This window comes from Castanea sativa, chromosome 6, assembly GCF_040712315.1.
Source record: "Castanea sativa cultivar Marrone di Chiusa Pesio chromosome 6, ASM4071231v1".
Lineage (NCBI taxonomy): Eukaryota > Viridiplantae > Streptophyta > Magnoliopsida > Fagales > Fagaceae > Castanea > Castanea sativa.
In genome coordinates, this window is record NC_134018.1 from 56,958,857 (window position 1) to 56,985,521 (window position 26,665).

Here is a 26,665-nt window from a genome sequence, read left to right on the forward strand (position 1 = left end):
AAAATTTATTTAGTATAAAATAATATCAATTTGGGTCCCACAGTACAAGATAGAATGGGAAATATAATAGTTGGATTAATGTATGGCAGAGGAAGTGAGGCCTACAAATATTTGGATACCAAATTCAGCAAAAAAATAAAAAATAAAAAAGGATATCAATATCAATAAGTTTGTCCCTGTTGCATGTGAGGAGCAGTTGGGCCTAAAAAGTCAGTTCACTTGGAGCCCCACAAATTGAAGGGAGTTGGGTCCACACTTTTTACCAACTCTAAGAGCAACTATTTTTCGATGAGAAAAGCCCATATGAGACAATAGGTCCCCCCTAAAGCCCCCACCACCTCTTCTCTTCTCACTCTTCGGCTTCATCATGCACCATGTCTTATTTGATCCCGACAAAAAGAAGAAGAATAATAATGTCCTGTTGACAAATTAAAGATAATGGATGGGTATGAAATAAAAAAAAATACGGTGGCTAATGAATGCTAATTTATAAATTATAATTGCGTTTTGGACCAAACTGAAAAGTGTTATGCAGTAGTGTGGTAATAATAATAATAAGCTATAAGGTGAGAATAAAAAAAAAAAATTTGTAGGCCTCCTATTATGTCGTATCCAAGTTTTGGAATCCACTAGACTCATCGATATTAATTTTGTTTTAAGCGTACCTATCCTATATGTTAAAAAAAAAGTTTTAAGTGAACATAAATAATTAGGTTCTTTTTCTATGTATATATTAAAAAAAAAGCAATTAGGTTCTATGGACATTTGCTGATAAGTTCAATAGACTCTGAAGTCTTAAGTTTCATCTACTACACTATCAGTCTATGATAAATTTTAAAATGCCTTATAAGAAGAAAGTAAAATAGTGCAGTTAAAGGTTGGGACGTTACTTCCACACACACACATGCACACACACACACACACACACACATATATATGACAAATTTTAGTTACAAAATTGGTTGTAACTTAAGACCACAACCTTAATTTATATCTTTTTATTAGATATGAATTTTGATAAATTTATCGTTGGATTACTTCCTTTTATTATATCCCTCATGCTTGCGAAATTTCTAAAAAATTAAAAATTAAAAATTGTGTTATCAATAAATTATTTCAATTGCAAGTTTTTATAATTTAAAATTATGCATAAAATATAAGGATATAGATCATATAGTAAATAACATTCGATTGACACAAAAGTTGACATGTGTATTAAGAGTGTAAAAAACATGCAACTCAAAGGTGAGATTGTTATAATATGCAGTAATATTTATTTTATTGAGTAGGGTTGTAGTTTTATGCTACAACCAATTTTGGAGCTAAACGTAATTAGGTTATAAAGTTACCAAACCGGGACCACCGTTAATATAAAATGGGGCACCAAATCAATTGCTTAATTACTCACACAAGGAAGCAACTTATTCAGGATAGTGACAAATAGAGAGGTTAATATGCATCTCACACTATTATAATTTCGTTGAACAGTTTAACTAATACAAGAGAGAGAGAGAGAGTTTCTGCATGTCAATTTTGAAGCAGCTTTTTCCCTTGCTTGCACTGAAAGATATTTAAAAAATAGCTTAAAAGGGAACTTGAGAAATGGTGGAATTCGCGGTCCTCATAATAAGGACCCATATCTAATTCAATGATTATATATTATTATTATCCAGCAAATCTCTGTCAACATGCAATTGGAGAGACACACAGTAGGAAGTGGGAACTACTTGCAGTTTTCCTTATATGCAAAGCAAGAATTTTGTAATACTAAAAATTTAACCTCTTTAGAAAATGACCGGGGTTGTTTAAGCTAGGGGCTTAGAGAACAAGCTTCATAATTACACTGTTTGTTGCAACTAATTTAAGTTCACCAAAAAAGTTTTCTTAGAAACAATCAATGACTCGTTAGGGTGCAACATAAGATTTTTCACATAATAATATTTTATGGGCGCATGGTCAATTTGAGGTTAGATTATTCGATTAGGTCATAATTGGGTGGTTATGACTTGTCACAAAAATGTAAGAACAAGTGCTATCAGTCTATCACCCCTCTTACCATGATGTTTATGTTGTACTATTCCCTTGCCGTGTGGGTAATGTGATTAGTTATATATTAATATTAAATATGAGATTCTAATAATAAGAATGTGTTGTTAATATAACATGATTGAATCCGAACTTATTAGTTTAACCTTTTGGGTTAAGCGGTGTTCCTACTTTCTATATGTTATATTAACCCCTCAATTAGAGTCTCTCCAAAGGGTTAAGTGGTGCTCCTACTTTCTATATGTTATATTAACCCTTCAATTAGAGTCTCTCCCAGGTGTTCTTTCCCCAACAGTTTGTTAGATCAAGATATCAATACAGAATCAATGAACTAGTAAAACTTGTTCTATTGTTGTACTAATATGACATTTTATAACTTATTCAATATCATAGGCTTTGGGTCAAGTGGTGTTGTTATTATCGACGTAGAATAAACCCAAGTAGAACTCATATGAATTCTAATATTATATATATATATATATATATATATATAGACTCATAAAATAATCAAATTGTAACGTATATGTATTTGAAATTTCAAAGTCAACTTTAAAATAATATTAAACTTTGAAGTTTATTATGAAATCATTTTTTATTGCTTATATAGAAATTTACATAAAGAAGACTAAATTATTTTATTATTACTTTGTACTTTTTTAATTACATTTGAAAGGTGATAATAATTTTATTTTTTCCCCTTTTAATTAAAAATCTTGTTTTTTTTTTTTATTTCTTTATTTATTTCAACTTTTATTTTCATTATATAAGTTTTGAATTTTTAAAAGACATTTGTGTACATCAAATATAGTGGCCCCGGCCCAAGTTAGATGGTCTTGTACTATATCGTGGCCCAATACAATTAATTTGTAGAAGTAGGTTATCAAGCTCAACCTTTCAAGCCTAAATGATTATGTCAGATGATTAAAAGAAGAATGAACAATTAAGGAAAAACTTCATATTGTAGAAGTAGGTTATCAAGGTCAAACTTTCAAGCTTAGATATTGATGTAAGCTCTTCCTCGGGATGGTCCGCGGGGCAAGGAGCCTTAACTTGTATAATCACACTTTCTCGGTTACAAAGTTCTTGGTTACACTTTAGAATTTTCCCTTTAATTCTTTCGTCCCCCCATTCTAGAGAATTGCCTTTTCCTTATATAGCTACCTAAAGTGCATCTCAGCCCTCCACTTGGACATAGAAATGGCAACGGGCCGGATTTTTGCGTACCTGGATCTGACTCGTGGGCCTGGACACACGACCCGAACCCAGCCCGATTATTAATCGGATTTTTTCCTGGGGCCCAAACCTGCCCCGCAGGCCCTGTTTAGCCGCTTGGGCCCAAATCTGGCCCAACCAAAAAATAAAAAATTGAAGCCCAATCAAATGTTGTATGCTATTTTCGGTTAAGTCTAGGCTCTAATACATTTCCAATTTATTTATTTATTTTTTTTTTTGCGTGTGGCTATATGTGAACTTTCATAATAGCCTATCTCCTAAGACAATAACACAAAAACAAAAGGCCAATAATAATAATAAGTCAAATATGGGATGACCCCTTTTGTTCATGAGTCCAGAAATCACCATTACAAAATGTCTTATCCTCCACAATGACACATATACAGATACAGTTCTCATTTCCCAGTTGATAACTAATAAGATCCTATGGTCTTGGCCTTACTTCAAGACCAAATAAAGATTCATATGAAAATTAAACATGAAGCACAAAACTGGGTCATCCAATAAACAATCAACTGGTCTATAAAAAAAAACCCAGAAGCTGAAAAACCCTAAAAAGTAATAATATGACCAATAGATGAAGAAAGCTAGTCAACATCAACAAGATTTAAAGAGCACCATCAATGATGCACTTTGAAACTCAAAGCTTAAAGAGTTTTATATTTGCAAGACGAGTAGTATTGAAAGGAGTATGAAACTTCGAGAAATTTCGAGAGAGAAACTTCTTTTTATTGGGATCCTTAGCTAAGAAGTATGAAACACCTTGCTTTTTTGTGAGCTTGGCCGAGGAGTGGTTGCCTGCTTGAGAGTGAGTGAGTGATTGTGTGAGTGACAGTCAGAGTGAGGCCGAGGCGTGGCTGTGTGCTCTTGTGTGTGGCTAAGTGCGTGGCTGCGTGCTCTTGTGCGTGATTGCGTGAGTGACAGAGAGATTGAGGGTTAGGGTGAGGCGTGAATTGAAATGGGAATGAGACTATGAGAGGCGGCTAGGGATTGGGTTAGTGACTTAGGGTTTACAATGATATATATAAATATATATATATATATATATATATATATATATATATATATATATATATATATATATATATTTATATATATAAGGGGGGTTTTTAGTAATTTCATGGTAATCGGGTCATATTAGGGTTGGGTTTCAAGTTTTGTTGATAAAACCCAGACCTGACCCGGACCCACTTCGGTTTTTTTTTTTTTTTTTTTTTTTTGTGTAAAAACCCACACCCAACCCTATTTCTAATCGGGTCGGGTAAAATCAGGCCCATTAGGGTCTGGCCGGGTTAGGTATTCACGGGTCGGATCTAAATAGCCATCCCTACTTGGACAGCTACTAATCTTCACTTGGATGTTTGTCTCATTAGGGCCTTGCTGGAGGTGGTAGAATGTGCTGCAAGTTGTGAGGGTATTGTTCAAGGATCATTCCACCATTAATGCGGCCAGCTGAGTTGGTGCAGTATATTGAATGTCGAGGTGTTGGGTACTTTATCTAGAAACTTCCCCCTTTTTTTACTTGTATATCTCTACTTTTTTCCTCGGCCTTTAGTCTTTTGGTCTAGGTGGCTTATCTACAGTCTTTTGAGGAGTGTTTGTTCCTCAGGCTCCTCGCGCAGGCTTTTTCCTTGGTTTCAATATTTGGGTTATCATCATTGTGTTGGGCTGGAGCTGATTAGAAGTCGGGTCTACCTTCTCCTTAGGTCGGATATATTTGGTAATATTCGTTCTTCAAGCCTCCCCTTCCCACAACATTGATAATAAAATAAAAAATATTATGGTTTTCAAAAGAAGTTATATATGTGGGGGGTAAAAACTCTTGAATAAACATTTGAGCTTTGGGCCTGATAGGCTAGTACTAGTTTGTTTTGATCAGGGCCTCTAGACCCATAAATCAGTCTGCACTGTAACGGTCCGAGGAGTTGTCCGAGGAGGAATGTCTCCTCGGACAGGCCCAGTAATGACCCTGGGACTTGCTAAACGGGTTAGAGACAGAATTCTAGGAAAACTGATCGGTAAGAGGATGATCCAAGCACCCTTTAGAAGTAAGGATGTGAGAGAAATATCTAAGGAAAAGGCTGCTACCTCCACATTGAAGACCCTGCATCTACCTCCCTGGCCGCATTAATGGGGAAGTGACCTATGAACAGTAGAATTCAGCTTCCCTGCTATTGTTTGAAGACTTCAAGAAGGTTGTGGATGGGACAAGTATCCAAGGGAAAGATTTGTACGATACGTGGATAAACCGGTGAAGAAGAAGAAGTATATAAGGAGAAGAGAGAGGAAAGAGAGGGGGATCTGCACCTTCTGCTGAGAAAAAAAAAATAGGAATTAAGGATTGTAAACTTTAGCATAGAAAGAGAATATTTATACAATTCGTCCTCGGCTTACTTCCGAGGAGGTCTCTTTGTCATATTCGTTTATCATTTGCACAGATAGTGACACTCTAGCCTGTTAATCAAACTTCCAACATCCCGAACCTAGATTTCAAATTCATACTTTACAAATTTTATTGCATAAGGCTCATTGGGCCTGAGTCCAACACTTGTTTTTGGGTCCGAATACAATTGTGCGCTTACAATATATATACTAGCCTTTGAGCACATGCTCACGTGTATGCGCAGAGACTCTTTTATTTTTTTAGATAAAGGTTAATAATTTTTATTTATTATAATTTAGAAATATATATTTCTATTTTTTAAACAAATAAAACGGACAAACTTTAGAGATAAGCAATAACCGTAATTTATTTCTTGAAAGTGAAGAGAAAAAAAAATCCTAAATTTTAGGAGTTCTTTTTTCAAATTCAAAATGAAATTTGTAATTTGACATTTATGAACCTATTTTTAAATGAAGTTATCTTCGTCTTGGCTAGGTATAGTTTACACTCTATACATATACTATCATTGTCACAAAACAATTTCATATAGTAATGATGTAGCCTCTTAAAGCTTCGTTTTGTGAATGCAAATTGTCAAGTTGATCCACGTTAATCTTTTTTTTTTGGTTAACAGGGAATATCATAAAAACCAACCACCCAGCTGCCAGAGTAGCTGGGTTCGAACAAAGTCTATTTCAAGCAGACCCCGAAGAGTTTCTAATCAAAAGCTGGACAATCTCCATAGGCGGAGTTTCCAGAACAACAAAATCCTACCTACCACTAGAACCTGACTTGGCTAGCCCATTGGTGCAAGCATTTGCTTCTCTAAAGCAATGACTGATCTTCAATGCTGGGATTAACGTCATGAATTGTTTGCAATTATCAAGAATAGGGGCAAATTTAGCAGAAGAGCTATCATTGTTAGAAAGTAAATAAACAACAGCTTTAGAATCAACATCTAATTCAATAGTAAGCAGCCCATGGTCCAAGTAGAGAGCTAAACCACCCTTGATTGCCCAAAGCTTCGCATCCAAACTATTAGCTCGACCAATGGATCTAGTGAACCCTTTAACCCAAGCACTATGGTGATTCCTGATAAGGCCCCCACCTCCCGCTGGCCCTAGGCAACCTAAGGCTTCGTTTGAGAGTTCATAAGGGAATGAAACGGAATGGAATGGAATGATTATAAGGGAATGGAAATGAATGGAATGTATTTAAGTAAGTGAAAGGAATGGAAAATAATAGAATTAAGTATCCTTGATTGGATGTTTTAAAATAAAAGAATGAAAATTAATGGAATGTAAGTAATCTTGTTTGAAAGTAACATGGAGGGAATGAAATGAAATTATTTTATGATAATATTACTATTAGACCCTTATTTTAAAATAAAGAGTTGAATATATAGGGGTATTTTGAGAGTTTTAGTAAAAAATTCATTAAATCTAATTCCATTCCCTCCCATTCCTCCCAATTTTGGGGGAAATAAAAATTTGAGGTTTTAAGGGAATAGAGAGAAATGAGTGTTCCCTCCTACTTATTCCATTCTCTCCTACTCATTCCATTTCCTCCAACTTAAACTCTCAAACAAAGAAATGAACTTTCCATTCCTTCTATTAAAACTCTCAAACAAGCGAAGGGAAGAATATTCTAAAATCATTCTTTCTATTCCTTTTCATTATTTTCTCCCAAACGAGGCATAAAGTTGAGCCGTTAATGTTAAGCAGAGATCCACATTAATCTTTGCTTCCATCTCTATTTCTCTCTCTCATTTTCTCAATCCCAATAACGATTCTATTATAGCATTAGAGCCAGCCAACTACAGTAGCCACTATATTTGCCATCGTTTTTTTTTTATTTTATTGAATATTGCCATCGTATCTATTGCACATATTGCATTCCAAATTCAAGGTATCTTCAAAGTTTCACCTCAAGTTTAAGTGGAAATGTTGGAGATACCAATCTAATTTAATGTTTTTGTACAACTTGTACTCTTGCAGTACTTATAATGTTCATCATAACCCCAATAAACTTATTGTAACAAAATAATTTCATATGATAAACGTACAACCTCTTCAAGGCTTTCTGATATAGACGTATGTTGTCAACTGAATATGTAATATTTTCTTTTTCTACCTATTTCTGACTCTCTTAATCTTGTAAGCAATTCTAATATTCTACTACTACTAAAACTTTTATGGTTGAGATTCTATATAAATAGAGAAGGTTATGCAATGTTCATAGTAAGACGAGTATACATTCTTTTGTTCCTTTTTAAAGCTAATAGTTTATTAAGGTAGTAGGAAAATAATCATTAAACTTGTGATGAAATCAAATCTCATTTCTCTAATCCCAAGTGGGGCTACAAAACTTTTTGACTATGGATGGCGGTTTTAGGCTGTTTCTCCAAGCTTAGGGTATTGCGCGTTGGACATTCCCTATTCCAATCACTCTCTGTAAGCATTGGATGCCCCTTTCTTTTGAAAACTCAATACCTTTAAGAGGACTCCCAACACATACCCCGGCCCCTATCTAGAGAGAAAGAAAAGTAAAAAAGCCCTATTTCTCTCAAAAAAGTAATAAAGATTATGGCTAGTGAAATCTACTTTAATATGTATCATGTTTATGAGTTGGCTAACTAAAGAGGTAGTGAAATGATGAGTCGTCGGTCGAATAATAGGACAATCAATGTCACCTATCATATATCGACAAAATTCGATAATTTTTGCCATATGCTCTGCTTTAGTTATTTTTTCCATGATTTAAATATAAATCCTGTTTAGCTTGTAAATGATCTAGATCTTAACGGACTGCGAGTACTTTGTAGCTAGAGGTTAAAGTTGCAACTTGCAAGAGCCGAGCACTTCGAGAAGAAACTCTTTTGTTTCATCACCAAAAGTAAAATAAATCAAGTACGCTTAAATGATTTGCCTAGGTGCTAATCCATGGCTACCAACCTACCATATAATTGACAACTGAGGTTGAATTATAGCTTTGAAATTAAAGGCCTCAGTATTGTCGTAATCCCTCTAAATAAGACAAGATAGATGCCAATTTCAGAGAAAATAAACAGAGGCATCGATTGATAAGCAATAAAATTCTAGCCATCCAATCATTATAGAAATTATATATATATAAAAAGAGCTTTTGATATATATTAATTGGAGATTTGAAAAAGCAGATGAAAGCTTTTGTTAACGTCGCTTTTAAAATGATAAAAAGGACAACTGAGGAATAGGGTTGTGTTACTCTTACACCTTGGTGGTGCTTTGAGGGTCCAATTCTTTGTTACTGTTACTGGCGGTAGCCGGTAGTAGTTTCTTGGAGAGAAACTCAGATCATATAATTCACAAAAAAGAACATAATGAATTGACGTTACAATGGCGTGCGTTTGGGTTTTACAGATGGAAGGAGTCAAATTGAAGTTTGCAACGATTAATTTTTTTCAGCTCAGAACTTTAAATTCGGCCTCTTGTAAGGGTATCTAGAGTCAAGACCATCCTCATTCTAGACAACTTTGAAAGCGACCGAGTGAATAACGACTACGAATTTTTTTTTTTGTCATCATCGTCATATATTGTTTTTGTTAAGAGCGTTCTGTTTTGTTTGTTTTTATAGAAAATATCTTTTTAGAAAATTATTCGTTTTTCTTAATATCATTTTTTAGAAAACTCTCGTTTCTCAAAAAAAAAGAAAAAAAAACAGAAAAAAAGGAAAAGAAAACTCTCGTTTTAATTGTGACCCTAAGGAAAAAAAGAAGAAGATATTTTGTTGTTTGGCTCAAACCGTTAATTATTAATTAAATATTTATTGTAATTCCAAATATTTGTAGTGACAAAAAATTTCATCCACAAAAAAAATTATTTAAATAGGAAATAGTTTTGAATCTCTCTTATCAAAGGGGAAGTTCAGATGGTTTTCTCTTGTAAAATACATATGAATGATATGATAAACAATAGCATTAAGCACGTTGACAGATTTGAACTATTGAGCCCATGATATATGAACTAACGTGGGCTTTGAATTTTTCTCACGCTTAGAGCATCAGTTATTGGACTACTGTCTAGTGTCTACAGATATTAGTTTGTGGGTTTCGTTTGGCATTGATATTTAGTCTATGGGCTAAAAAAAGCAATAACGAAAAAAAAGTAAAAACCCAAACTGGGTTCAAATTGAATTTCGAGTATTCAAAGTATATGGCAGAAAACACCTGGGAGGCTGAGATATAACCTCATTATTATAGTAATTATACTAACAAAGAAAGAAAGGAAAAAAAAAAACTTTTGTATGTAAATGACCAATAAAACCACTAAATTAATTCATTTTATCATTGAAACGGAAAATTTTTGTATGTAAATGACCAATAAAAATCTTCATTGCCACGCCTCTTTTTTCCTTATAAAGTAGCTTATGTTTAAAATTAGAAAAAAAAAAAAAATTCAAATGCGTGGCATACTTAAAAAATTGATGAACACCACATACTTCAATTGCTAGAGTATAAAGTGGAAAATTTAAGTAGAATAGAGAATTTGTATTAGTAAATGATCATCTTGTTTGGATGGTAGACTACGAAGACCAGTTCTGTTCTCATGTCTTATTTTCTGGTTGGGGTGGGGGGTTGAATAAATTCATACTCATGATTTTTTTATATAAAGATGGTTATCAGAATTATGGATTCATGGGGACGACCATAAATTTTGGGAAAGAATTTTTTTTGGCTGTGCGCCTCATCTAGCAGTGGGCACTTACTCCTCTGTCGCACCCACATTTTTGCCACTAATTTGCTACATCACAATACAAAGTCCTCTAGAAATCTTCACTGAGAAGTCAGTTTATTGATAGAAAATGATCAAGCGGTGCAGAAAGGAAGAAAAAAAATTCCAAGATTACACTGTGCACTGGGGGTTCTTTGAGATATAATTTCTCAAAACATCATTTGTCATTTCATCAAATGTATCTTGCACCTGTCATAAATGATATCAGTACCAAGGGAACTTCTAACATCTTTAGTAGATCTGTAAATGCATTGAATATTTCTAGTCCCAAACTAATAAATTTAATGAGAATTTGATTGTCTAACTATAGTACTAGAATGTGATTATAAAAGCACAAGCACACCAACCCAATAGACTCACTTTTGTTCTAAGCTTTTTAATACCATGGTTGTTCCGAAAAAAGAAGAATGTTATAAAGTAGTTAGTGAACTAATTCACACAGCAAAAGAAAACCTATCTCAAGATGTCATCCCCATTCCCTTAGTCCCACACTCCCACTAGAGCATGGGGCCTAGATTCGGCATGTGAGACCGAAAGTTCTAAAGTGATTATTGGCAAAGTAACCGTGCCAGAAAGATGTTTCCTTTCCCACTTTTGAAACACATCTTTCCAGAAATTTTCATAATATTTATAATCTCATCAACACTACAATCAAAACCTTAAAGGGCATAACCCCCTACCCCATGCCTCCAAACAGTGCATATTAAGGAAGCAACCTATCTCAAATGATATGATCAATCAATTGCACTATCAATTTAAATTTAAATTCAGTGATTCAGTCTAAGGAATTTATCTACAGTTAGTGCCAGAAAAAAAGTTTGGAAATCGATAAAATTCTGCACAGTATGAAGTTTCACAATTTGCAAATATAATAGTAAAAATTTTACCTTCAATTAATAATTATTGGATTACAGCATTTTCTCTTTCGCCTCCTTGCTTTCCTCAGAATCCGATCAGTCTCTTCTTTTACCTCCTTAGTAAAAAACTTTCCCATGCCTTCACCAAGGAAACAATCAGGATGAGAGCAAAGATTGTGAAGTAATTAATGTTTACTGGAAAAATAACAAGGCAAACTAGTGACAATTTCAAAAGTTGACATCTATGTGTACCATGAAAAGAAGAAGAAAAATAGAAATCATACATTTCCTCTACCTCTGCAACTAAACTGTCATCACGTTACTTTTCAATGAAGTAAAACACTTACGTACATTATTCCTAAGTTTAATAAAAAAAAGTATACCGTCAGATTAGTGAATGATTTTTGACACCCGCGAACATGTTTATCTGTATCTGAATAGCAGTCAATAGCTGTCTTAAAATAGCCCTTCGGCACAGCTATAATATCTACGACAATTCCTAGTTCCTAAAATTACAGTGCAATCTTATCTCTCTCCATAATCAGAAAGCTGGCATCTCAAAGATGAAAGATGTCCAGTAAATCACTAGGGGTTTAATGTTTACCTCAAATGGAAAATAAAATCAACGAGAGAGAGACATTAACAATAATATTCAAAGAAATAAATGCTTCCACTAGAAATTTTAGTCAACGAGAGCCACGAAAAATAATAGTCAAGAATAAATGTCATTAACTACCTGTTTCCTCTTCAAGCAAGCAGGAAAAATCTCTATCAATCTCCTCATCTGATTCAATGATAACTCTACAAATCTTTTCCTGCATGATGTATTGCCATCTCAATTGGGCCACAAAAACAGACTTATATTGTTCAAACAAGTAAGTGACAAAATTTTCATACACTACTTGGGGTAAAAGGTCACTTTTTGCTTTCAAGTACATGTTAAGGAACGTGACTCAGTACAATTCACATGATCATGCTAATCACCTTAGCAGATGCTGGATTAAACTAACAAAGAGATGGAAAAAAAAGAAAAGAAAAGAAAACCCAATGAATTACCTGTTCTAGGGGGGAAACTCTGTTTTGTTTCTGCACCTTGTTGGATGCCCTATTAGTGGAAATTGCCTTATCCACTTTTACTGATTTCCAGCCTCCTGTTTCTACCTTCGGAACGATAGTTGCTTTCTTATAGACCTTTGGAGACACTGCCAAACTGGAATCAAGCAAACAATTTTAATCTCTTGAAAGGCTAAAAAAAAAAAAGATTGTTACAAAATCTAAGGACTAAAGGACCAGCTTATATGTCCAAGAAGATGGCATCGAACCAAAAATCATGCACCTTTCTCTCCCAAGAAAAATAATACAAAAAACTTATAAAAAAAAAGGAAAAATAATACAAAAAAGAAGAAATATATATATATATATATATATATATATATATATATTTTATGAAAAAATATTCTTAATTCCTAATCACATTGATGGAAGAAGACTCTAGTTTCAAACTAGGAACACTACAACCAAGCACCAGAAAATTTAAAGCTCTACAAAAACAATAACAGGAGTTATTGATTTGAACACCATCTTTATGCACGTGCTTATAAAATCTATCTTTCTTCCCTTTTGGAAATGATCAAGAGATTTCTTTACCCTCCATTTCAGTCAATGGATGACTTCAAATGAATCTATTTTTAGTCTATCCTTTCTAGACTTCTTTCAATGAGCTCTAGCTCAAATGACACTTCCTTATTTTATAAGAAAGATGAAGAATGAGATCGTGGGTTCAACATTGAGTGTGTGTATGTAGCTTACCAATAAAAAAGAAATCCTTTCTAGTCTTCTCCCTTTACTCAAATTAGATTATATCCTAGAAGCTAGACTTTGAATTTCAGTTGAGACTTGAAACATTTAGGGAGATCACGTTATTTATGAGGATCAGACAGGGGATGTAACTTGTCCAATTAAAGAGGACTATATCCAACAGAAAAAAAAAAGAGTTTTACATACTCCCTAGGAGGCTTTGCATATCTCTGTGAAGTAGCACGTTGGTCAGTACCCTGCAGATTGACAAATGTAAGAGGTTTTCTGAGATCACACCTTCACTATACATGAGTACTTAAAGAAGGTAATGGGTCATTATCCAAGAAGAATAAAGCACCTCTGGGAGGAGGATAGAGGGTGCTATATATTTCTGGTTAGAAGTCTTCAGGCTGCAAGCCATTGCCTGAGAATAATTGATGAAGAAAAAGGCATTCAATATGCTGAAAGGCTTGGTATTATTTAATATTTATAGTAGAAATATTGAGTTGAGAAAATTGAAAAGAAAGAGATTAGGGAAGATTTGAGCATTGTTTGTGTCGGGCAAAGAAATAAAATTCAATAAAACATTTGCTATAGTCAAGGACCACAAAATGAATTATCTTAAAGCCTTGAATCACACACACACACACACACACATATATATCAGCAGTATCGATTAAGACATCGTACATACTTGCACTTCTTTGGAGAGGGTGTTGCCGATCTTATCTTGTAATCTCAATATAGATGCTTCCACCTGCTGCGGTAAGGCTGAGACCACCTTGAAAATCTCCTGTAACTTGTCTTGATATATATCTTTGCTAAGCCGATCAGATGTCAACTTGAATCCCCCAGCAACGCTAGCTTTCAAATCTTCTTGTCCCTTGTTCTAGTTTACCATATCTCAAACGTGTTAGAAGAAACCATATCTCAAACAACACATCACTTGATATTTTAAAACCTAAGCAGGTCAACAAGGCTTTACCATTGACTGCAGAAAGTTATCTTGAACAATCAGTTTCTGCCGTATGCTGTCCACTGAATCAAATTTGAGAAAACATAAGAAAATTATTTTGTTAATTATGTTTCCCAACAATTTACATTGCATACTATATAGATTTGGAAGCACAGTTGTTTGCACTGAACAATTTATTGTGTTCACTGTTCATCAAATCTAACTAAGTCCTACCTAATAGATGAAGATCTTTATATTATTCAAAAATCAAGCAAATTCATCATCAAATACGACCAAACCGTAAGGTAAGCTACACATCAACATCAAATAAGTGAACTTAATTCATCTGAAACTTTATGAAAGTAGTATATATTTCCTGGTTTTTATGTCACAAGTCTCTTATATAAAAAATGACAGTATTACTTTTAAAGATTGAGTTATATAGTTTCTCTTCAGATCCTACTTTTTAATGTATTGACTATTGGAATAGAATACTCACTCTCCAGTGAAACTTCTTTTGTTCCTTTGTTTACTTGCATGACGTCACTCTGAACAGAATCCAGGATCATTCCAAACCTGCTTAATGAAGTTTCCATCAATCCAATTCGATGTTCAAGTTCTTCACTAATCTGACCTGCTCAGGCAAATAAAAATTTCAATATCTGTGGAAATACATACTTATGCATGCAAGAACAAAATCTTATTTGACATGCCTACTTTTGCATAACCGTAAAGAAAGGAAACCACATTTTTACAAAGATACTTAAACAATTTCAAGAAAAAAGACTAAATTTTGAACTTACATCTATGATCTGTAACAGAAGCAGAATTCCATTTCCGCATTAGATTGGCTGAAGATCTTGAGATTTGCATTTGACTCTCTTCTCGTGAACAACTAGGAGGAGGCAAGCAAGAAATCTTCTTTACAGAGTTTTCTCGTTCTTGAGAACCAAATCTCTGCAAGGACTGAAAAACTAAACTATGACGAGTGTACATACTAGTTCATAGAGTTCATTTTCAAGCCACAAAAAAGGAAACAGAATAGGCGACTTAAAATTTCTGTTTTATTTCAGCACAACTTAAGCATTTGCCTCTCAAAATCATTACATGTGAAAACCATTCTATATATTAGGTTTGGTGAAAAGGAATTTTACAAAGAGATCATACCATAGAAAAGAACCAAAAAAGTGTTCTAGAGTTAAAAACTCAATCAAGCTAGTGTCTCCATTCAACAATGAGAACACCACATCTCTATGTATTTATATGCAAACAAGTAGGAAATGTAAATATATACGAAACTACGTGGGAAGTCAACATCTAGAGCCCACAGTTTATATAAATCCTAAGTTGGTGACCTCAGCAATGATCGTAGATAAATATTATGAATCATGATAGCTTCTACCATTTGGAAATTACAAAAAGCCATGCACAAATACTCAAATAGTGGCCATTCTTAAATATAGCTATACTCTTCACAATGAAAATTTTAATCCCTATGCATATGATTATTGCACTCTAAAAAAAAAAGTTTCAGCTATTTAAGAGGTTTAAACTAGCAGCAAGTTCAAGATGACTAACAGAATTTCAAAATAGCAAGATTGTTTGATTATATTTGGTTTCGCTTAAGACTTATCTTTCAACAATTTCCTGCAAGACTAAAGATCCATAAGACTCAATAATTCTTCTCTTGTTCCTGTTCTCAATTTCTTCAGCAAATCAAACAAATTCTCAGTACCAGAAAATTCAAACCTGATCATTAGTCAGAGCCTCATTGAGAGAGTTCTGAGAGAGCTGAGAAAACATGCCATGCTGAGATGAAAGTCCCTGCGAAAATGATTGCTGCGACTGTTGCGATTGGAGTTGTGATGCTTGAGCATTAGGTCCAGTTGGTACCGCACTTGATCTCCTAATTCAGATCGTTTCCAAAATATAAGTTAATGCACAAATAGTGAAGAGTAAATGAAAGCAAAGAACAATCTCATTTGTTGAATATTAAATCAAACTGAGGCAAATAGCTGATTTAGCTTTAGTTGAGCGAAATCTTACTTTTGAAATTCTATAGTATATGATAATTTAAGATTCAAACATTGTGAATTTGTTATTTTCCTATATTCTCGCAGTAACTATAAAAGTCAGATATGGAAACAGATTTGCAGGCAGTTACAAATACTCTTTTGCTCTCTTTGGTTTCTGAGAGAAACGGACGAAAGAAAAAGAATTTGAGATTGAATTTTGATTTTATTCCAGCATTTTCTCAGCAACCAAACGGATCCTTTGTAATGAAATAGAAAAAGCACTTGATCTCATCCAAAGTTTTAAGAATCAAAGTAAACAATCAAAACTGAAACAGAATATGAAGAATCTGTTCATTAGTTTAAACATTTCAAAATTTTGATGCTTAAAATTTTCCTGCATATTCTCTGAAACCAAACAGAACGAGTTTGTGAAGGAAAATTCAAACCTGGCGTGAGGAGGAAAGACGGAGATGGAGCTGATATCGCAAGCTTTGTTGATCTTTAACTTCATTTGCTCGATTCAGAGATTTGAACAAGTCCTTTGAGAGGCCAATTGTGCTGTGACTATTTGGTTGAAACCCTAGGTGATCAGCGAAGAGGTCGATCTGTGAATTGAGGTAATCGGTTTCTGAGTGTTTGAATTTCTTCGAATTCCGGAGAGAGAGAGAGATAGAGAAAGTGAATTTCGAGGGTTATATAATGCTATGTGCAAAGCGTGGGCGGGAAAAGGCTGGTCTTTTTGGATTCGGTTTCTATTATGGGCTGGATCGTGGATCAAAATAGGCCCAATAATTATTTTTGGGTCTGAAACAAGGTCTGTAGAGTAACAGGCCAAATCGGCCCAATACCATCATTTCTAAAAAAATTTAGGCAGAAACCACTGTTTCGGAACTAATTGGGGATGTAGCACTTTTTCCAGTACTCGAGTTTGGAGAACTCGAGTACTGGATGTTTCATCTCCACCGTGGCACGCCAGCGTGGAATATCTATTTTAAAAAAAAATTGACCAAGTACTCGAGTTTGAAAAACTCGAGTACTGGCAAATCTGGTACCCGAGTTTTTCAAACGCGAGTACTAATCTGGATTCCCATCCCTTCTTACCAGACAATCCAGACTGGTACAAAATTGCATATCCAGATTGGTACTCGAGTTTTTAGAACTCGGGTACTTTTCATGGTACTCAATTATTTGAGGCTCGAGTATAAATCTGGATATGGAATTTTGTATATATGCCCATTACTCGAGTTTCATGGGCTCGGGTATTATTTAAGGTACTCGCTTATGTCAAACTCGAGTATGGCGAACTAAAACCAGTCATCTCTCATCTCTCATTTCTCACTCAGTTGCACACTCTCACTCTCCAAACCGAAAACCCATTTCATCGCCGGTGAAACTCGGACTCCCAAACCCGTTTCATCAACACGGCGCCGCCGTAGAAACCCCAAACCCCTTTCATCGCCGGCAACTTCGAACTCCCAAACCCGTTTCTTTGCCGGCGTTCGTTCAAACCCCAAACCCATTTCATCGCCGGCGTTTTCGCAAGATATCCACCCATTTTATCGCCGGCGACGTCGCACTCAAAGGTTAGCAATGTTTGGGGTTTTTTTTTGTTGTTCTTTCCATGAGTTTTTAACTAATTGTGGTAATTTTTGTCTTGTCAGGATCGAGTTTCTTTGCTTCTTACCGGTACATAGTTTGATTGGGATAACACCTAGAACATGTTAAAAGTGAGTTAGATATTTATTGGCCATTCAATTGGTGCTTCCTTGAAAATTGTATGCATTGGTGGACCGTACGGTTTAACCGTTTCAATTGGTAGGTGCTACAAGTACTTTCATGCTATTGATTTTGTGGATATGAGTAATAAAATGTTTGTGTTGCATTTCCACTATTGTGTAGAACATAAAGTTCACACCGGGAAAAATAAAAAAGAACGATAATATATTGTTCAGTTGCATGCTTAGCCTATGCTGCCTATCGTGTTTCCTTAATTGTAATTACCAATACCTTGGTTTTGTGTAGAAATTCTTAATTATTTATAGGTGCACCTATCTTGAGCCGACTATGAGGAATAACACAGGGTCAAAGATCTATTCAGTCCTTTATATTATTTTTTGAAGAAAGTCATAGATGTGTGAAGAGGGAAAGTTATTTGACTATTCTTTGTGAAATCAAGTTGATACACTGGTTAATTGAGAACTAGAAGTATATTGGTAGTATTGCCATAACTGGATTTTCTTATGGATATGAACTGGAGAAATTCATATCATGTTTAAATTCCAACTCCAAAATGTTACATTGCCCACATAGGAAAGAAGCGTCTTGAGGAATTCTTTTGAGTATTATCAAAATAAGACTTATATACTATTATACAGCACAGATTTGAGTTGTTACCGTGTAAACGTTCTTAAATAGCTGTCCTTGCAAGTGAATGACCAAAGCTGCCATGATATGTCATTAAAACAAATCTTAATTTGGTAAGAAAATAAGCATAGTTTTTTTTTTTTTTTTTTGGGTTATGATGTGAAGAGAGAGGACACAATGATGGCAAAGGACTAGAAGGTTTTAGGATGAAGTCAATTGTGGTTATTTTGAATAGTTCCTAATTTGCTCCCTGAACTTGGGTCATGTCACTGTTTCTTACCGGTGCATTAATCGCTCTCCTTTGAAAATGACCAAACCATCTCAAGTGACTCTCTCTTATCTTTTCACAAATAGGGGTTACCCCTACCCATATCTTTGAGCGGATTTCCTTAGATGTAGTTAAAATCTTGAGGAAATATCTTGGAATAATACTAAAGTTGAATCTAAATGGAGTTTAGTTGAATTTTGACTAGATTACCAGTTTTTATCCTCCATAACCAAAGGTCAATTCTTCAATTTTCACCAACTAATATGCTTCCATTAGTGTTTGATTAAGTTATTTGCTGGTTGCTTCTTTTACTTTATGCTTCCAGTTTTTTCATGGCTTAAATAACTCAAAATGATGTAGAATCTTTATTGGGCTACGGTTTATCCTAGTGAGTGTAGGTGGTTGAACTTGATTCAACCATTATCTACTTTTGTTGGTTATCAATGTTGACTGAATCCATTAAGTTGTGGTTTGTGAAAATCCACCATCTTATACATTTAGAGTGTGAGGTGTACATTTCATGTGTTAGGCCTTAGAATCTAGCTTAAACATTTCTGCCTGTGGAACATAAACTTAAAAGTTGAAATGTCTCATCTTTCTTTTTCTTTTGCTTTCTTAATAAAAGCATGATCTTTTTATGTATATCTAATTGTACAAGTTCTTATAATTATTCCAAAACATATATAGTTCTTATAAAAGCTTGATTCGTTGCCCTTTGCATGTTTCATTTGCAGGCAGCCTTTTGTTGATGCTGTTGTAACCAAGTGCAAGCACTATTTCTGTGAGCATTGTGCATTAAAGGTAGGCCATTTCACTTTGCAAGCACTATTTTTGTTATAGCAACTTGAATGTTTGCACTTACAAAATGATTTTTTTTTTGCTTGCTGTAGTTTGAATTTGGTGTCTCTCCTTATTGTTGCTCTTTGGTTGAACCATAATTGGCTCCAAGAACCTCTATGTTTTTACCCTAAGAAATTGAATTTTTCCCTATGTACTGTTGCTATAATATTGCTTGAATTATGGATTATTATGTTAAATGCCGGACTCCGGCCTCGTGATGAATATATATGTTTTTCATATTTAGATGAGCATTGGGAGGAAGTGGAAGGAGATCATTGACATCACCGATAAAATCACTTACAGCTTCCATGTAAGTTTTTTGTTATATGCAAATATGAATGCATTTATGTCCATTGTGTGCGTGTTGGTATCTCTAACCTGCCTTGGTCATTACAGGATGATTCCAAAAGGGAAAGATCAGCCAAATCTCGATATAGCGTGTGATCATGCAATTATTTACTGTGCGGTTTTCCTTCTTTTGGTTGTGAAATTGGGATGAAGACCGTTATCTTTGTTATGATCACCGAATGACACTGCACCACAGAAAATTTTCATTTTCTTTCAGTGAGTAGACTTAAGGGATGTAATGCTATAACGTTCTTCATGTTTTGTTTTTTTGGAAAATTTCCATTTATATAACTGGCTGTTTTGCTCTGCCCTGTACCTGTAACTGAATGTTAAATAGATATTGCATGTTGCTTCGTTCTTACTACTATGGAAACTTGAGAAAAGCTAACCGCGCATTGTTGATTTTGATCTGCATTTATGATACTCTTGCTTATGGTTGTAAATGAATCAAGTTGTTTACGCTCTTCTTGAAAAAAATCTGTTATGTTCATTTATTTAGCAAATGAGAGCTCATGTTTAAGTTTAGACTCAAATATTAAACAAGTTAAGCTCAAACATAATAATGTGCCCGTGATCATTACGCTTATTTGAAGTATATACTTTATTAGATATTGATATTTATAAATGTATATTGTAGGGATTGGACATTTGATTGTGATAGTATTAATTAAGTTCATAAGATTGGATTATTATTTGTACTTTGTAGTTTATTGATAATATTAATAGTTCATTTTTAAGTAAAATTAGATACAAGTAAAATTAGGTACAAAGTTGTTGAATCTACTTTTCAAAAGTTTATACACAAAAATCATTAGGCATTCTAATTTTTTTTTTTTCACGTGAAAAAAAGTTAAAAAAGAATATTTTATAGATTTTTTATGTGATAATTTTTTTAAAAAAAATATTTTTTTTGCTAATGTTTTTGATACACTGGAAAAAGGATTATTTTTTGTTTGCATTTAGGGGAGGTGCTAATGTTCTAATCTCATGAAAGCTGAGCAACAAGAAGGACCAGAGGAAAACCTTACCAAATTTGTAATTAGTGCAATTTTTTTTACTAGAGATTAATATGCATGCATGCCCAGTTAAAATCCATCTATACCCTTGAGGCCTTGACCATTATATGAGCAATTCCAATGACATTAGCCACTCGGGGGAAAAAAATAGTGACACTGGCACGACATGACAGGATAACTCATGGCACATGCATGGCTTCCTCACCAGATCAACATTGCACACAAAACTCGAATGGTTCGGGTACCATTCAAAGTACTCGAGTCTCTTGAGCTCGAGTATCAGTCTGGATTATCCCATCCCATGGTATTGGCCACAATCCAGATTGGTACCCGAGTTCTCTAAACTCGGGTAACATATCGTACAGTACTCGAGTTTCTTGAACTCGAGTACTGGGTGAATTTTTTTTTTTTTAAAATAGATATTCCACGCTGGCATGCCACGGTGGAGGTGTAACATCCAGTACTCGAGTTCTCTAAACAAGTACTTCCTTAAATTTTCTTCTCTTGTTGTATATATTACCATACTTTTTCTAATTCTCTTAAAGAAGTATTACATGTGACTTGTACTTCCGGGAAACATTGGCATGGGGCTTCTATATTTACTACATCTGGTGTCTGCAAGGAAATTTCAAACCGAAATTGAAGTCACAGTAAGAGTCACTTCATCAATTTTTATGTCTTAGAGCTTCGTACAAATTAGTTTTCATGTGGATTCATATGGATTCATATGCATGGCTAAGAGAAGTAATGATATAAGTATCCTCTTTCATGTGGATTCATATGCATGGCTAAGAGAAGCCAAACTTGCAAATCAGTAATTTCCATTCCTTCTTTCATTGTCAGTCCAATATAACAATTTAATCTATCATTTATTTTTATTTTTTTTACTCTAGTGTTTCGCATCAACCAAGCTGATGGTTTGTGGTATTCACAGGGCTCTTACACTCTCAAGATGACACCTGAGGATGGTAACAATCAACCGTTGACCTGCATTAGCTTCAAATTCAGGATCCGCCTTTGGATCTTTCGTCTAATAGTTGAATACCTTGCTCATGTTTGCGGTGTTGCAACGTGGTGTTGATTAGAAAATGACTTGTGGCCATGAAGCTACAAGGTATCCAGCTTTTCTCATCCTCATAACCCTTGTCGAGTCAGAATCATATTGTTCCTCGCTCCCACAATGGATGTCAAAATATATTGGTCCAAGATACAAAGTGAACTCTCTTATTTGTATGCTTAATAGGGACATTTCCTGCATGCAGAGGTCAGATAGTGAAGATGTCAGTGGATTGGTCGAAGAATGGCCTTCTAAGAAAGACATAGGCCATATGTTTGAGTTTATAGCATGTTATGTTGCATGTGAAAGAGCTAATGTCTCAAAAAGTGTCCTGAGTCAGATTTTAGAATACTTGACATCACAAAATAATTTTCCAACTACTGTTTCCTCTCATCACATAACTTCAACAAGAAGGGAGAAGCAGGGGCTTGCCCTTCTAGATTTTATATGGTTTGTGGTTTGATATTTTGTTCAATTGTTGATCTCACTTTTTTTTTAGTTTGCTTAAAACAAGTGAGGGAAAGGGGGATTCAAATCTAGGTTCTCCTCATAAAAGAGACCGAGCATATTCATTGAGCCACAAAGCTCTTGGTTGATAATCTCACATTTGGTTAAATTTCCATGATGACATCAATGAGTTATCTGCGGGGTGTTTGGGTTATAGAGACTAGTTACAAAGATTTTATTTTTTACTTTTATAATTTGTAAACTCCTTATATAGTATAAATTGCCTTAACTGGCCTGCAATGGTTATTCTTTTGGAGATGTTTTTTCTACTTTATCATTTGGTGCATTGCCAATTTGTGGTTAATAATCACAATCTTGCGGAAGACAAAATTGAGATAAATTGATAATTAATCAATAATTTCGGTGGATTTTCAACTAAAGGATCTAAAAAGATTTCAACCATGAATTTAAAATATGGGATAAATATTGCCACCAATCATTTCAAATCAATTGTTGTCAAATAGGGAAGTTTATTGATATGCTAAGGTTAAAATTTGTATCTTATTTAAAATTTACAAGAAAAAGAAAAAGAAAAAAAAGAAACAAAAGCAGAGAGTTAAGGCGTGACGTGTAGGAAATTATTTGATTTGAGAAAAAAAGCTCGGCGGTTTAGTTGTTTCAAATGTTAGATCTGTTTAGTGGGGCTCATGGAACCTTTGGAAGTGGAATGCCAAAGGATGATCAGAGTCTTTGATGACAATGGAGATGGACGAATTGATTTCAAAGAATTTGTCAAAGAATTTAAATAATGACATTCAGTATTACGTTAGAAAAGCGAGTGTTACTCACGGAATATTGAGTTTAGACCATAATTTTCACCAAGCACTTATAATTCTCACCAAAAACTAATACAAGTACATCTTTTCGTAACATACCAACAACGAACAACAGGGAAAAAATGAGCAAGTGATTTCCTATAAACTTAGCCAAAAGTAATGAACAATTCATCTTTAGATTTGCAAAAGGTGCACGTACAATAGGATCATTTGCCCTCATGATCAACAACATTTTGTATTGCACAAAACGTGTAGACATCAACAACAACGTTGAATGTTCGTAGGTAGAAATTTTTGGAAGTCATCATTGCTTGAATCTGAGAAGTCTGAAATGTCACTTTCATCATCTAACGCAGTAATTTCATTAATAGACTTCATGGCTCGCTCTTGCGCCTTCCCTTTTAGATGCTTCCTAGCTTTTTGGACTGCATGAAAACGGTCTAACCGCCTTTGCATTTGATTGTTCTCTTGTTCAAGGCGAGCAAGTATGTAGGCAGGCTCATCTCTAGGTAACTCAGCTGAGCGTGCCTTAGGAACTCGTAACCCGTGCCATCGACAATACACCTCCAACTCACACCTCTTCTCGTATAGGGTTGACCATGGTGGTTCTGCTACGGTGAACTCCATTGCGGTGGTATCTGTACTTAGTTTTGTAGGTTTGCCGACCATGATGTGGCCAACGCTTCCAAGACTCTCGTACGTGTATATTGGCATGTTAACGAAATCTCTCTTCTTTCCAACCCATTTCCCTCCATAGTGGTCCGTGTATGTTTGTAGTTGTTAATTCCTGGAACTTGTGATAATTCATTTGTTGAAGTAGATTGAAACTTGTTTCTACGTGTACGAGATGATGTTGAGGCGTTGCGACTTCATAGCTTACTCAACCTACAAAGTTAGTGGTGTAGGAATAAGAAAATTGTGGTACATTTATAACCTCATTCCACTGTGTATTCAATAATAAAATTTAACATATTCAGGCTTGTCATGTCAATACAGCCGGAAAACCACGATACGAATTTTTTGTTCAAATGTTCCCAATGTCATAGTGAGATTCTCTTATTAGGGCAGATGCAAATACCGCCATGACTATTCAAAACGTGCATTCATGTGAAGAGTATTTAGCATGCTTGTGTTTCATCTCGACATGAACTCGACAAGACAATACCGAGTTGTGTTAAATGCATCATAAACTTTTCTGTGGGTCTTACTGCATCCTTGAAAACGGTGCATTGCAAAATGATGCAGACCGTGTATTGACGTGAGTGTGAATGATATGACTAGATAGGGTTCAATAGTCCGAGCTATTGAGCACATGTAGCACTCGAATATCGTGTAGCAATGGTGGACGCTGACCCCAAACTCGAGAATTTGTTTTAATAAATTTAGATTTTGAATAAGGGCTCTCAACCTAAACTTGTTGTCTCCAATTATATATGTAAGTACACAAAGATGGATCGAAACCGACCAAAATGGAACAAAGGATGAATGGACCAAATTAGACCAAATCGGACCAAATCGACCAATCCAGATTAGTACTCGCGTATCAAAAACTCTACTGTTCAGCAAAGTACTCAGTACATGAAGCTCGAGTCTTACTCGGCATAACCCACAACAGTGTCCAAGATGTCAATCCAGATTGGTAACCGAGTTTCCTAAACTCGGTAATTTTCCAATTACTCGAGTTTTTCACACTCGAGTACTTGGTGAATTTTTTTTTAAAATAGATATTCCACGCTGGCGTGCCACGGTGGAGATGTAACATCCAGTACTCGAGTTCTCCAAACTCGAGTACTGGAAAAAGTGGTACTTCCCCAATTAGTTCCGAAACAGTGGTTTCTGCCTAAATTTTTTTAGAAATGGTGGTATTGGGCCGATTTGGCCAGAGTAACAAGATTTAACAGTTGTTTATACTTTATATGCTGAGACCGTTAGACCAGGGATGGCATTTTGTTGCCAAATCTTATTCGTGTTGACTCCAATACGACATATTTAACAATTGCACACTTGCACTGGTACACTTATTATAAAATGTCCTGGTAGTGGTCGGCCGTTTTTGATGATATTTTTTTATTACTAGATTAAGATTTTGATGTAGATGAAGATTGAATCTCAAATCTCTTATTCAATCATCGGAGATTTTACCAATTGAGCTAACTGGAACTCATAGAAGAAGTTTATTATATGTATTGATGTTGTTATATTTACCTACTAATAAAAAAATGAATAATCAGCAAACATAGTACGTATTAATATACAATATTAAATTAACCTAATCACACGTGCTTTGTACGTGCAATGAGGTATTTTATTTAATTTTTAGATTTAGTTTCATAATTTTACAAGTAGTTGAAATTGGTTTTTGCTTAGATTTTTTTTTTTTTTTGATATGAAAATGGGGTAGTTTTTATTTTTTTAGAACGTGGGATGGTTTTATATTTTATAGGAACGTGTGGGATTTTTTTTTTTTGGATAGAAGGTGGGGGTAGTTTTGGTTGTGTGTGCGGGAAGAAACTTTTTGTGATTAACGTTTGGAAGGAGCAGGAACGTGCGGTAGTTTTTTCAAGATAGGAATGTGGGTATTTTTTTTAATAAACTTTTTATTTTTTGGCAGTTGGAAATGTAATTTTACTGAAATTTTCTCCAGTTTTGTTCAGGATTTAGGGTTATTTTTCAACCAAAAAATTGAGGATTCCAAATGGAGAAAGCCCCTTAAGTAGTAGAATAAAAGTATCTATACTACTATTTAAGGGGTTTTCCCTGTTTGGATTCCACATTTTGGATGCCAAAGTGCTCTCATCATATCCACTTACAAGTTTTCCACTTACAAGTTTTCAACTAACGAGGATAAATATGTAAATTAAAACTCCTACACTTCAAAACCCACAAACTCACGTACACTTTTCAGTTTCTATCTCACTTTCTATCTCTCATTCTTCTTCAAATTAAAGACATTTATTGTCAGAGGCTCCAACAAATTTCCAGGTTCTATCTTTTGCAAGTTCCTATTTGTTTTCTTTTCTTTGGTTTATGAATGACTTTCTTTGAGCTCTACTTTTTTTTTTTATATGTATCACGTTAACTCTTTTTTTTTTTTTAAATGCAATTTTGAAATGAATGGTTCCTTCATATACTCTACCACTGTACTTCTTAATGAATTGTCATTTCATGTTGTAGGTATTGTGATTCAAAGATAGGGTTGCCTTATGCTACAATAGAAGCATTCAACCAACAAATTTTCAGGTTCTATCTTTTGCAAGTTCCTCTTTGTTTTCTTTTCTTTGGTTTATGAATGACTTTCTTTGAGTTCTACTTTTTTATTTTTTTTTTAATGTATCACGTTAACTCTTTTTTTTTTGTTAAAAAAAAAAAGTAATTTTGAAAATTTGATTAATGATCAAAATATAAATGATCAATTACTATTTCCTTCTATT

General features: G+C 34.5%; 1 protein-coding gene and 1 long non-coding RNA gene across 3 annotated transcripts; one reads left to right on the plus strand and one right to left on the minus strand.

Moving 5' to 3' along the window:
* Positions 1-10,243: 10,243 nt before the first annotated feature.
* Positions 10,244-16,698, minus strand: LOC142641529 (putative recombination initiation defects 3). 2 transcript variants are annotated; one of them, XM_075815966.1, is made up of 12 exons: positions 16,505-16,698; positions 15,793-15,949; positions 14,847-15,000; positions 14,543-14,677; positions 14,074-14,126; positions 13,783-13,977; positions 13,447-13,512; positions 13,296-13,345; positions 12,348-12,501; positions 12,028-12,106; positions 11,322-11,430; positions 10,244-10,623 (listed from the first exon to the last, which is right to left on the minus strand). In XM_075815966.1, the coding sequence occupies exons 1-11, from the start codon at positions 16,567-16,569 to the stop codon at positions 11,324-11,326; spliced, it is 1,215 nt and encodes a 404-aa protein (XP_075672081.1). In that variant the 5' UTR covers positions 16,570-16,698; the 3' UTR covers positions 10,244-10,623; positions 11,322-11,323. The 2 variants fall into 2 exon arrangements, with proteins under 2 accessions (XP_075672081.1, XP_075672080.1); XM_075815965.1 differs by having other exon boundaries at positions 14,847-15,009.
* A 3,069-nt stretch (positions 16,699-19,767) lies between these two features.
* On the plus strand, positions 19,768-20,184 carry LOC142638157 (uncharacterized). The gene is made up of 2 exons (XR_012844983.1): positions 19,768-19,840; positions 19,927-20,184. It is a non-coding gene; the product is annotated as an uncharacterized LOC142638157 (long non-coding RNA).
* The last annotated feature ends 6,481 nt before the right edge of the window (positions 20,185-26,665 follow it).

What these genes read in the sequence shown, in the direction of transcription:
- LOC142641529 (XM_075815965.1), bottom strand. Translation starts at nt 16,569, where the DNA reads ATGAAGTTAAAGATCAACAAAGCTTGCGATATCAGCTCCATCTCCGTC. An exon ending in CCCTCTCCAAAGAAGTGCAA is followed by an intron (nt 13,513 to 13,782) that starts GTATGTACGATG and finishes AATTATTCTCAG; the next exon opens with GCAATGGCTTGCAGCCTGAA. An exon ending in GAGTTTCCCCCCTAGAACAG is followed by an intron (nt 12,107 to 12,347) that starts GTAATTCATTGG and finishes TACATCATGCAG; the next exon opens with GAAAAGATTTGTAGAGTTAT.